General features: G+C 42.8%; 1 protein-coding gene across 7 annotated transcripts in view; it reads right to left on the reverse strand.

Moving 5' to 3' along the window:
- Window positions 1-1140: 1140 nt before the first annotated feature.
- Window positions 1141-12579, reverse strand: part of RALGAPB (Ral GTPase activating protein non-catalytic subunit beta) — an 88891-nt gene continuing 77452 nt past the window's right edge. For all 7 annotated transcript variants that reach the window (XM_045444624.1, XM_045444625.1, XM_045444623.1 and 4 more), the window contains 4 exons: window positions 9438-9546; window positions 8526-8604; window positions 5708-5856; window positions 1141-5218 (listed from right to left, as the gene is read on the reverse strand). In XM_045444624.1, coding sequence (XP_045300580.1) covers window positions 5025-5218; window positions 5708-5856; window positions 8526-8604; window positions 9438-9546 — 531 coding nt within the window. In that variant the 3' untranslated portion in view covers window positions 1141-5024. The remainder of the gene's footprint in view (window positions 5219-5707; window positions 5857-8525; window positions 8605-9437; window positions 9547-12579) is intronic.

A 12579-nucleotide genomic window follows, 5' to 3' on the forward strand; every position in this document is an offset into this window, starting at 1 on the left:
GCCCAGTGTTGGGATGACTGGAGTCCCCAGGGGAGGAGGCCTGGGCGGACGGCATTAGAATGTGTCTCTAAGAAAAACAGTGCCTTGGCAGGCTGTGCCACTCAGAGTCCAGAGGCCAAGACCAGGAATGGTCTGGGTTGAGGCTGGGGGTCGGGGGGAATCTCTTGGCACTGGGTCCTGAAGGGACTGGGGTCACAAAGGGCTGAGCGGCACTGGTGGGAAAGGCTTGAATACACATTTTCTTGCCAGAGCCCAAAATAGGACCACTGTGCCATCAGCCCAAGGAGACACTTCCCTGGCCACCAAGAACCAGCCGGAGTCCTGAGGGCAGAGCAAGCATGGACACACAACTGCAGGGAAGGCAGCTCCCAGCCCTGGCTTCCAGGAACAGTTTGGGGGGGGGGGGGGTGGGTCACATTCACGTCCGGTCGAGTCAGTGCCAGGCTGGAAGGGCGGCTCTTGGCGGAGGCGGTACACCCTAACCATTCTCATCACTGGTTCTTCAAGTGGTACAACCCCCCCCCCCCCCCCCCCCCCCACGGAGCTAGGCGGGAAGGTGCTAATCGGGCTGCATGGAACCCTCTGTAACCAACCCTCCTCACAGGGACAGGGGGTGATGGCGGGGGGGGGGGGGCGCGGGTGACTTCCTTTGCGTCTCTCCCCTTTCCTGACTGCTAGCCCTAGCAGAGCCCAGATCTTTGGCAGTCAGAGGGCGTGGCCGGCATATCCGTGTTCCTACAACACAGCCGGCCGGGCCCTCGGTGAACACCAGCCCCCGTACGGTGGGGCTTCTGTCGGCCGGGTTTCCGCTGCACAAGCTCTGTGGTAACTCTGTACAGTGACAGAGAGTAACTACACCCATCGAGGTGATCGATTCATAGTGTGTAAAAACAGCGACTCATTATGGTATGCCCTGAAACTAAGACGGTATGTGAATTATAATCCAACTAAAAATTTTTTAAAGAATTAATCTGATTTTGAGTATTCTGTGTAACTTCTACAAAGCCAGAGTAAAAACGCACAGATCTAAATCACGACGGTCAGCCAAAGCAGAGCACACACGCCCTGGAAACAGTAAATTAGAAACACCCACTGCAGGAGTCAAACTTCAGCCTGTAACCAAAAGCACACAAAACATTATTAGATAAGAATCTCCTTAAAATTTAATTGACTAAATGTATTACATTCAATATTCCATGGGTTTCTTCTGGACAAAGGATCGGCATAAATACAAACAAGCCTCTGGGCCTTCTTCCCTAACTGACGAAGAGAAAACACAGGAGGCGAGGGGACACAGGTACACCTTCGTATTTACATTTTGCCTTTACTTTACAGTTCAGTGCCAGAAATATTTACAGAAAATACAATAAGAAAAAGATCATGTCTTGGCAACATACAGAAATTCATACAAATCGTATATATGATTTCAAGCAAATAATGATACTGCTTATTTTTTAGCCACAACTGCCAAGCCCTTCAGAGGAGAAAGATGTTCTTGGTCACTGCAAGAGGCAAGGACTTGGGAAACTTGGTTTGCTTCAACAAATAATTATTGGGCGCCTACTATATGCAAGGCACTGTGGAATCCCAAATCACACCTTTTCCCTCACCATTAAAAAAAGAAAAGCATCTGAAGAATGTGAGCTGATACTCTGAGAAACACACTATACAGTACATGGCTTCGTCAGCTACCGAGAACCCACAGTTAGATTCCACATTTAGCGGGTGGATTACCTCCAATCTCTCCGTCTCAGGAAAAGAGGCTGTCATGAAAATCCTTAAAACAGATCATCGAAATTCAACCTACTGTTTCATGTAAACACAGAAGCCAATTCTTTTTAGGACGATATAACCTGAATGGGTTTAAAAATGCTGAATGGAGAACCACTGCTAGGAGTGTCCCGTCTACCACCTAGCTTTGAGCAAGGCTGATTCCCACTTTGGGTAAAGCTCCACCTTCCAACAGAAATACTCTCGAAGACTCCGTCCCTCTCAAAATCACTGTGCAGAGTCTGATAAATGCTTCCCCAGAGCATGTAGAAAGTAACCATTTATAAAGGCTTCATACACGCAACCCATGGACAACTGACATTACTGGCCAAAGATGTGGGGTTGGGTTTTTTTGTATTTTAAGTGAGTCCAGAGGAGAATGGGCTGCCCTGAAATCGAGGGCCTGGAAATGGAGGGCAACAAGGAGCATGGGTGTACGTGGTACAGCAACCCACCACGCAGCTATTCCTTTCACAAGGCCAAGGCTAGGTGGGAGGAGGTCTTAGGGGGAAGCACAGGACAAAAGCAGGAGTTGGCTGAACAAGAAAAGGCAAAGCCTCCTGTCATCAGTGCTCTCAACCAGAAAAGAGGGGGAAAGCCCCCATCTCCCTAACGGGAAAAAGTACTATGAGGGGCTACGTGTCTCTGTCCCTTGGGTAATTAATGCTGTCCTTGTCACCAAATGGCACGCTCACCCCTCCCCCCCCCAACACCTGTCAATGCAGCAACTACACTGTTTAAGCCACAGACCAAAGTGGTCCTGGCTTCCCTTCGAAGGTTATGAATACATGCGGGCAACTTTATCAAGTGGACTACTCAAGGTTATTACTAGGGACTGGATCTGCTCCTCTGGCATCATTCAACTCAAAGTGATTTTTAACAAAGGCAGTTGGGTGAACTTAGTCGCCACGAACTCAAACCCATACTAGTGGAAGGTTCCAAGGGTTCTGACCACACTCCCTTTTTTTAGGTAAATGTTATCTTGAGCAGAAGGAAAGAGCACCTCACGAGGTATATGTACCCTATGTTTTGTTTGTGCTGTACACAATGGGGTTTCATGCCTTCGGGGGCTGCACAGCTCTGAAACTATCCCTCCTTCCCTGGGAGAGATCGATCACAAAGTCTTCCAGACAACAAACCACATTCCACACAGTTATTCACTTACCAAAGCCATGAGAATTACAAAGAGTTGCCAGAAACTAGAGCAAACTGAAGGATCAGGCAGCCTACCCCAGCACACACGTCACCGTGTGTTTTGCTGACAGTGAAACTATGCTAAAGGCAGGAGTTTTATCTGAAGAATCACACCAAGGAAGTACACCTACAATCAGTTATTTTTAACCTCTGGAATGTTACAAGTTGCGTATCAATTTAAGCCTTCTTTGTTCATGTCCACTAGGAAAAGGGCCCATTTTTCCCTTGAAATGCCAATCTGGAATTTCCATGGAAGTTGTTAAACCTCACCTTGTATCTGCTGAGTTAATAAAACATTTTTAGGGTAGAGTTTATTCATCTTAATCATACAACCCCCCCCCCATGCTACCATCTGGAAACATTGATTTATTGCCCAGATTAAAAAGAAAATCAGTTCTTCAATAATATAATACCCTGAATGGAAACTGGAGTCATAGAAGGAGGAGGTAACCTTTACCTGAGCTTAAAACAAACATGAAGAAAAAGGTGCAGCAAACTTAAAACCAAGAGCTGCTAGGACACCCACATTTCTTGCTCACAGATGACAAAATACATACTTTTGGAACAGAACTATCACTGGGAATTAGGCCCTCTGCTATCCCCCACCATTTAATTAACTCCCCAAACGTCACGCCACACACACCGCTGCAGCCCTGATCTGTAGAGTCTACTGACACCAGAGTTCAAGTGGGAAGCCGCCCCTAACACAGCTGTGATCACTCCTCTTTGGACTTTACGTGTCACTTACTTTCTTAACATAAGATAATCTTAATAAAGAAGAAAGCACAGAGGAATAGGAGAAATGAGCAGTGCACACTCTAGCTCTGTAACAGGAATCCTTGGAAGGATGTTCTGGGTCTGGCCACCTCAAAACATTTATCCCTGGCAGAAAAGTAGCAGCGAGGTAACAGAAGTATTTCCAAAACCCGGGCAGGGATTTGTTGTGCCTTCAGTTGGCAGAAGTCCAGAAAATATGACAACAACAGCCATTTCTAACAGCGGCCACCTGAGGGGGTGGCCACTAATGTTTGTCAATTATGATGAAATCCAGCAGCTCTCTGGGAGAGATCTGAATTAGTAGCGTTGAGAGGCTATTTCCTGAACCCCAAATTAGAATCCTTCATAAACTACTGCAGTTTCCTGCTTGGTCCTGAAATAAGAGACAATGGATGAAACCAAGTAATTTTCCACCCTTGCTACGAATTTACATTTCTCAAAACTGAACCAAGAAATTACCAAAGGATCACAAATGCTTAGCCTGTCATTTTGTCCCCAAGTCGCACAACAGTGGAGAGAGTGGAGGCATCACTGCTCTCTTACAACTCTTAACCCCACAAATGCCACCTGTGTCCCCGTTAAGGGATGGGGCCATGCCTCCATTTTAGATCTGCTCCTAGGCTGCCCAGAAACTGCGGCCTTCAGACAGACCTGTGCAGTAATGAGGACGATAACTTTGTGAAATGTGGAGAGGAAACATGAAATATTTTAATGTCAGGCTTCTTATCTAAACAAACACATTTACGCTCGTTTCTGTCAGTTGGGACATCTGGACGACAAATGGACTTACGAGTGAGCAGAAAGCTGAGATTTCTTTCCTTCTCCTCCATGCTATCATCAACATGAGTCTTTAAATGTCCTGGAAGATTCTGAGACAGATTTTAATTCTGAACACAACCTCCTAAAAAGCGAAGTATAAAACTATCTTCAACTTCTAATTGGCAAATTTGATACTACCAATGCACGTGTTTAACTGAGATGCATAAAGCCCTTCTCCGCAAAAGGCTTATGTTTAACTAAAATTGTCACTTTTAAAAGAAAGTTTATGGCTAAAATGTATATCATCATTACCAGGAGGAATATGATTGTGTCTGGGTGCCCATTTCACTAGAAAGCCGGAAGTCTTCTATCAAATGGGTTTATAATGTGTTTCTTCTATTCTGGTGATTAAACAGTAAGCTCTTGGGGAGTGATTTTTCTTTTTACAGTGATCACCTATCCAATTGTTTTGCTCTGGTATCATAGCCCCAAACTGGAGTTCAACAGTCCTAGACAGAGAGTGTCTAAGAAGTGCAGTTCTTGAGTCCAACCTCCTGGAAAAGTGAAGTATAAAACTCTGGCTCCAACTGCTTGTTCCGGTACTTGTTGACAATGTCAGTGATTTTCTGTTTCCGGCGGACGTGTGGTGGGCTGTAGGAGTCACTCTCCAGTCTCTTTCTTCTACAAATATTAATTACAGTCTGCCTCACCAGAAAACCTTGAAAACAGAGGGCATTAAAATCAGCATGAATAACCAGCCATCTGGTGAACTATCAGTATTCAAGTGAACTACCTTCTGCAAGGTCAAACTTCCTTCATTCCATTTGGGAAACTCCCCATCCCTGGAGAGACAAAAGTCGACTAAGACAAAGCTGCTAGAACAACTACATAATGACAAGGGGGGGAAGAAAAGCAAAAATCTGGTCTGACACCCCATTTCCTGCCCTGGATTATAAAACAGCTATCTGCATTTTCCAGGACTGACAGTTTACGAACTGTAGCTCTACTTGTACTTGAGGAGATTAAGCACAGTTAAAACACGACAGAACATGCTTCCTATTTACAAGAACCACAGCATGTTCTACATAAGGGATCTATTAAGTAATATCACCATTTCCTTATTTCCACTTCTTCTTGGCTCATACAAAATGTTTCAGTAAATAAATGAGAGAAACCTTAACTCTTCAGCCATATATGAAGACCTTACCAAGGGCTCGTCTGCTGACAATCATCCCATCCACAAGAGGGATGACCATGTTAAATTTTCCAGTGGCTCCTTGAATTTTTATCCGGAATAATCCAGTGTTTAAAGGGTGGATAAAGATGACAGGAACTTCTTTTTCAAGAGTCGTAGATCTTAAAGGAAAAGAACACTCCTTTTACCCCAGACATATAAAAGTTGAAGTCCCCCATATGCAATATAAGAATTTTAAGAAGACTTGATGCCAGGTTTTTGTTTGTTCATATATTTTCAGAGAGAGAGCGAGAGAGAGGGCGTGCATGCACATGTTCAGGGGAAGGGCAGAGAGAGAGGGAGAGAGAATCCCAAGCAGGCTCTGCGCACGTAGTGCAGAGCCCGATGCGGGGCTTGATTTCGTGAACCATGAGATCGTGACCTGAGTCGAAATCAAGAGAAGCTTAACAAACTGAGCCACCCAGGCGCCCCAATGCCAGGCTTGATGCAGTCTGAACAGCCAACAGGTCAGTCCGCTCGGATCCTCCTTCTGGGAGCCCATATTGCTGCCCCCCTCCCACTAACATGTAGCCCTAAACGCCCATTACTGGGCTTGGGCTTTTCACACTGACAAAAAAGGGGGGAGGGGCTAAAAAATGTGTTTTAAAACCACTAGGGACACAGGGTGGAAGAAAAGGCAGAGAAATGTCTGGTGGGAAGCTGTGAATCTAGCAACCGGCTGTGGGACTTTCGCTTAGTTCCTCCTTCTTGTAGGGAACAAAAGCAGGGGTAGCCAGAGTGCAGAGAACTCCTCCAGTCAATGCTGGCATCTCAGAGCAGAAGAGGGAATGTAGGTTAGGGCCACTATGGGGATCTCCAATCTTTTTTTCAGGGGTTGGGGGGAAGGAGGTTGGGAGGACCATTAGTCTGGGCCAGCTACAAGCGTCCTCCTTAGCAGAGGTGATAAATGGCTGTATCTTGGCAGGGCCAAAGCCCTCAAAGCCTCTGAGTAGGTGACAGGTGCTAATGTCACAATTTCACCTTTAGAAGACAGAGATACACATCATGCTTGGGGTTATGTCATTGCATCTAGAGGTTACCATGTTATTACTCTGTGATACTTGCTACCTGCTGGCCTGTTTTCTGTTTTCAATACAATGCGCTTTCTTTCTATATAGATAAAGTGATTCTAGCCAAAGCAACATTAAGTCAATTTTCAATATGTCAAATAAAAGTCAATCCTATAGTTACTTCTGTCAGCAAGACAAGTTGTTGATTTTGCCAGTCTACCAACAAAATACAATTTTTACAGTCTAGTCATATTAGAACTTTTGACCTAAAAAGATTAAAACAGGGGCGGGCGCCTGGGTGGCTCAGTCGGTTGAGCATCCGACTTCGGCTCAGGTCAGGATCTCTTGGTTTTTGAGTTCGAGTCCTCCATCAGGCTTGCTGCTGTCAGCAGCACAGAGAATGCTTCAGAACTTCTCTCTCCCTCTCTCTGCCCCTCTCCTGCTCACGCTCTCTCAAAAGTAAACATTAAAAAAGAAGAAGATTGAAACAGTAACAGCACTAGCAATACAAGACACTTAAAAGTTCTCTTCCAAACTAGTTCTGGAACAGTCCACCTCATGAACTACTCTAGTCTCTTTAGCAAGTCAGCATCATGGAGACAAAAAGGGCTGTCCTGGAGTAAAAGAGACTGAAGGCATATTAACATCAGACACAAGGTTCTAGAGTGGATTCTTGTTTGAAAAGACCAGTATGAAAGATATTTTAGAGGAAACGGAGACATTTCAATAGGAGCTGGTTATTAGATAAAATTAAGGAACTATTACTACCTTTAGGATTGTGATAACGTTATCTTTATTTGAAAAGTGTTCTTTACTTTTTAGAAATGCAGACTGATATATTTAGAATGTCAGAATATCTATAATTTGCTTTAAAATACTTTAGTATAAAAAACACAAGTTTCAAGAATGATACGTCCTCTTCTGGAAATTTAAAAACAGGATGTTAAAATAAATCATCTTTACTCACTTCAATGATGTAACAATAATCAAATGCTGTCAGAATAAATTCATCTTACATGCAATATGAACGGATCATGTAGCTTGGAATCAAGGGTAGGTCCCTGCCGTACCGGGTAAGGTTAGCATTTGGGGTTAGACGTCTGGGTTCAGATCACTTTCTCCTTCATTAACTGGATGCGTGATACTGAGGAATCACCTCTATGTACCTATTTTATTCCATTTGTAAAACAGAGATGATAACTGCACCTCGTGGAGTTGTTTTAATGTATTTGTTTAAACCCAACACAAGCAAGCAAAAAGCCTATACAAATACACTGTTACTAATCTTGGAATCCTATTATTTTCTTTTTATCCTTTTCGTGCATGGGCAGCTAAAAACAGAAATCTTACCACTATAATAAAGTATTACACTTTACTTAGAAATATTTTTCCATTAAAGAGCTCGTTGAATTAGGATATGTTAACTATCCAGAATGTCTCAACCAATGTAACCAATTTTACTTCTACCTAATATTGCTAGTCTGTTATTACGGTTAATACTTAGCTGCTTCCAACTGTTCATTTTTCTCTTTGCTGCAGATAAATGTCAACTAGCAATGAATTATGCCACTTCAAAATGCATGCTAATTTATCACCTTGTGCATTTATCCACCAACTTCTTTCTTTGATTCTTTCCCCCTAATTACGTCTATTTCTTATTGTCTTCATCCTTTTTGCTTCATTATGTCTTCTTTATGAAACCACAATCAATACACTGTAACAAATAGGTTTCTCTGTGCTTAAAGACTTGCTGGTGAACCTCAGGCAAATCAAGACTGTACCTCAGAGAAGTGCTACTATTTGCAGTGGTCTCCACACCAGTACTGATCTCCGTCAGTAGGTCTGAAAGGGGAAAGTTTTCTGGAAAAAAGTAACAGCAGGACAATTAATATCTCCCTCATATTTCCAAAATAAATAGCATGAAATCTAATTTCTTAGTCTCTTTATACAAGTGTGCAAAAAATATATGGATTGTGCTATCCTAAAATACATAATCCTAACTATTCCTTCCCCTACCCACCCACCCCCCCAAAAAAAAAAGAAAAAGAAAAAAGAAAATCTCCCCCAACACACCCAAGACATATTTTAGCTAAGTTCTTCTAAAGCAGAGTTTTTATAGAACATGATCTGTGGTCTTTGGGGGCTTGGTTAAAAAGCAACTACCACACTTTCCCACAAACCCTGAGCTAGATGACATTCTAGGCTAAGTATACATTTCTAATGCTCTTATGTTGCTTACATAAAAACCATGAGACACTTATCCACACCAGAGTTCCTGAGGACAAATTAATATTTACACCAGAACTAGACAGCAGGGTTTGTGCAGAGGGTGAGGGAAGTTCCCCCCTTTCTCTTTCTACAGGTCCTGGGATGACTGGGGGCTACAGGCAATGGGACCAACTGGCAATAGGCTACTAACTGTGACATCAAGAATAGCTAAAAGTTTATATCCTCTAGTCTCACCAAATCGTCACAACCAGAAGTAAATGGATATCTCCATTGAACAGGTGAGTAATCTAAGGCTTAAAGAAACTGAGTGAGGGGCGGAGTTGGGATGCCAACCCAGGCTTCCTGAACTCCGGCCCCAGCTTCGGCCACCAGACCACACCTGTGCTGCCTCTTCCTACAGACATTCAGCAAGTCACCGTCATCCTACAATAATTTTACGTATGGACAAAGTCCTTACACAGTACCTATATCATCATAGCGCTCCACCCAGACTACAGAAACTCTGGTCTCAGGTCCAAGAGGAGGCACAGGACGACCCTGAGGCAACTTCTTCATTCTGGAACTGGGACTAAGCTATATGAGGTAGAGAGAAGCAGAAACGGAAAAGGGGAAGGGGGGAAAAAAAAGTGACTTAATAAAACCACCCAATCACATATTCATCAAGCTACCCAGTGATGTAAAAATCAGTCATGGGAAATCACTTTAGGAAAAAAGTGAAACATATTTGCAAAAACGTTCTTCTTTGGCTCCTCTGTTTATCAAGTCTCAACCTAGAACAAAGAAATGAAGGTCTTAAATTCTTAAAGGAAAAAAGTTAAGGAATACTGAGCAATTATAACTTACATCAACACAAGTAAAATCTGTGGGCAATGTTTTAATGAGGGCTTCAAAGGATTTGAGTCTATCCCTACGGCCAGCAAGCAAGATGCTTTCCTCATCACAGTGACATCACTGGCTTGCTTGGGGATCCTAATCTCTAAAATGTCCACCAGCAAGTTACTTCTAGTTCTCGTTTCTAGGCCAGAACTTTCCTACTGCAATCTAGGCCAAAAAGAAGGCCTTTTTCCTGTCAGCAGAAAAAGAAAGAAAAAAAGAGTTGCTTATGTCATTGCTATCATGCACAGCTTGCTTCTGGCTTCCCTGCCCACCCAATCGACTTTAAGTTTCCCTGAAAGGCTGGCAGGCCTACGTGGTTCCCCTTTAGCAAACTGGTGGCACTCTTAGCCCCACCCTTGAGGGCATGCAGCAGGGGTGAGTTTATGCTAAAGCCCCAGACACAGCTATGTGTACAGAAGGCAGAATCTCACATCTAAGTTGAATTTTAAAAATAAAACTGCTTTATTAGCACAGAAATATACCTGTCTTTAGCAGATGACCAGAAATCATGGCACTTCCCCTAGATTCTTGTTTCCATTTTTATTTCTGTCCTGGCATTCACAGAAAATGATTGTGGCTGAGAGATCATCCCCAAATTGGTGGCAGACACCTGCCCCACTCAGAGACTATTTTCTTAGCATGGCTCCTCACCAACTTTGCATCTCTGACTTCTAGCCCTAGATTTAAAGGGCTCCTGTGATCAGGTCAGGCCTACCTGGATCATCTCCCTTTTGATCAGCTCAAAGCAACCTTAACAACTATATCTACAAAGTCCCTTTTTGCTATATAATCTAACATAATCATAAGATATCTTCTCATATTCACAGGTTCTACCCACACACAGAGGACATCATACAGAGACAAGAGTCTCTGAGGGTCATCTGCCTAACACAGTGACCTCTTCTCCTATAACCTTAATAAACGCACTCAGGGGGCGCCTGGGTGGCTCAGTCGGTTAAGCGTCCGACTTCGGCTCAGGTCATGATCTCACAGTTCATGAGTTCGAGCCCCGTGTCGGGCTCTGTGCTGACAGCTCAGAGCCTGGAGCCTGTTTCACATTCTGTGTCTTCCTCTCTCTCTGCCCCTTCCTTGCTCATGCTGTGTCTCTCTCTGTCTCAAAAACAAACATTAAAAAAATAATAATAAAAAAAAAATAAACGTACTCAGTAGATCTAGTAGATTTTTTAAAAAAGATTCCTCAGGGTTTCTATATATACGATCATGTCATCTGCAAATATCTACAGTATTATTTCTCCTTTCCAGTCCTTTGTATTTTATTTCTTTTTCTTGCCATATTTCCCTGTATAGGACTCCATGTTAAAGAGAAGTGGTGAGAGCAGACATCCTTGCTGTGTCCTCCATTTGGGGGTAAAGCAGTCACAGAATACTGTACAGTATAATGTTAGCGATAGGCTTCCAGTAGAGCTCTGTCTCAGGTTAAGAGAATTCTCTTCTGTTTATAGTTTGCTGAAAGTTTTTCTCATGGACGAATGTTGAGTTTTATGGCAACTGGTTTTTCTGCATCTATTGAGATAGCATGATTTTTCTTTTTTTAGTTAGCAGTGTGAAAATTAATTAAGGGAAACTCCACTCAAGTGGAGTAGGGAGGCTGGAAAAGGGAGCTGTACCACCCAAAAGCAATTATAGTTAGAACTGTCAATTACGGATCCCCAACAGAATCATCAACAGGAAAGAATCATCAATTATAGGTTCCACCAGGAAAAGATATACATGGAATCTTCTGCCAAGAAATTGACTACCCCTGCAACTCAGCCAATGAAAAACCTTGGTCCCTCTCATCCCTAACTCTTGCTTTTCTCCAATGCACTTTCACTCAAAATGACCCCTCCCAACATCCTCCTTCTCCATAAAATGATGTTCCTCTCCTCTGTTTGCTGGGCTTGCCTATAGTTTTACCATAAGTTGCATGTCCCAAACTGAAATTCTCTGCTATTCTCGAGTAAATACATTTTTGCTGGTAAAATAAGTTCTTTTTTTTTTTTTAATTTTGGAGAGAGAAAGCACAAGCCGGGAGAGGGACAGAGGCAAAGAGAGGATCTTAAGCAGGCTCCATGTTCAGCACGGAGCCCAACATGAGGCTTGATCCCCATGATCTGGGATCTGGGATCCCCATGATCTGGGATCATGACCTGAGCCGAAATTAAGAGTTGGATCCCCAACCAGGTGCCCCCTGGTAAAATAACTTCTATTTTTAAGGTAGTAGTAGTCTGCAAAGTATAAATAATAAAAACATGGTGCTTTATAGATTTTGGATTTTAAGGGATACCTATGCTAGCATTCAGAAAATGAGTACAAGGACTGCCAATCACTGAATATTAGATCCGGCTGAAATCCTACATTATCACCTGACACAGACATGTTCATCTACAAACTATTCTATGAAACCTTTTAAATATAGCAACTCCTGATTTTCAAAATTGATCTACTTCAGAGTCTTACACAACTTAACTATTTTTCCTAAATCAATTTTAAAGGTGAATACTTCTCTTGTATTCTCTTTCAAGCATGCATATATAATCTATATCTATATATCTATCTATATATGTATATATATATATAGTTGACCCTTGAACCATGCAGGGGTTGGGCTGCTGATCCCCCCATGCAGTCAGAAAGTGTAACTTTTGAGTCTCCAAAAATTTAACTACTGATAGCCTACGTTGACCAGAAATCTTACCAATAATATAAATAGTTGATTAACACATATTT

The sequence above is a fragment of the Leopardus geoffroyi genome, chromosome A3 (genome assembly GCF_018350155.1).
Source record: "Leopardus geoffroyi isolate Oge1 chromosome A3, O.geoffroyi_Oge1_pat1.0, whole genome shotgun sequence".
Lineage (NCBI taxonomy): Eukaryota > Metazoa > Chordata > Mammalia > Carnivora > Felidae > Leopardus > Leopardus geoffroyi.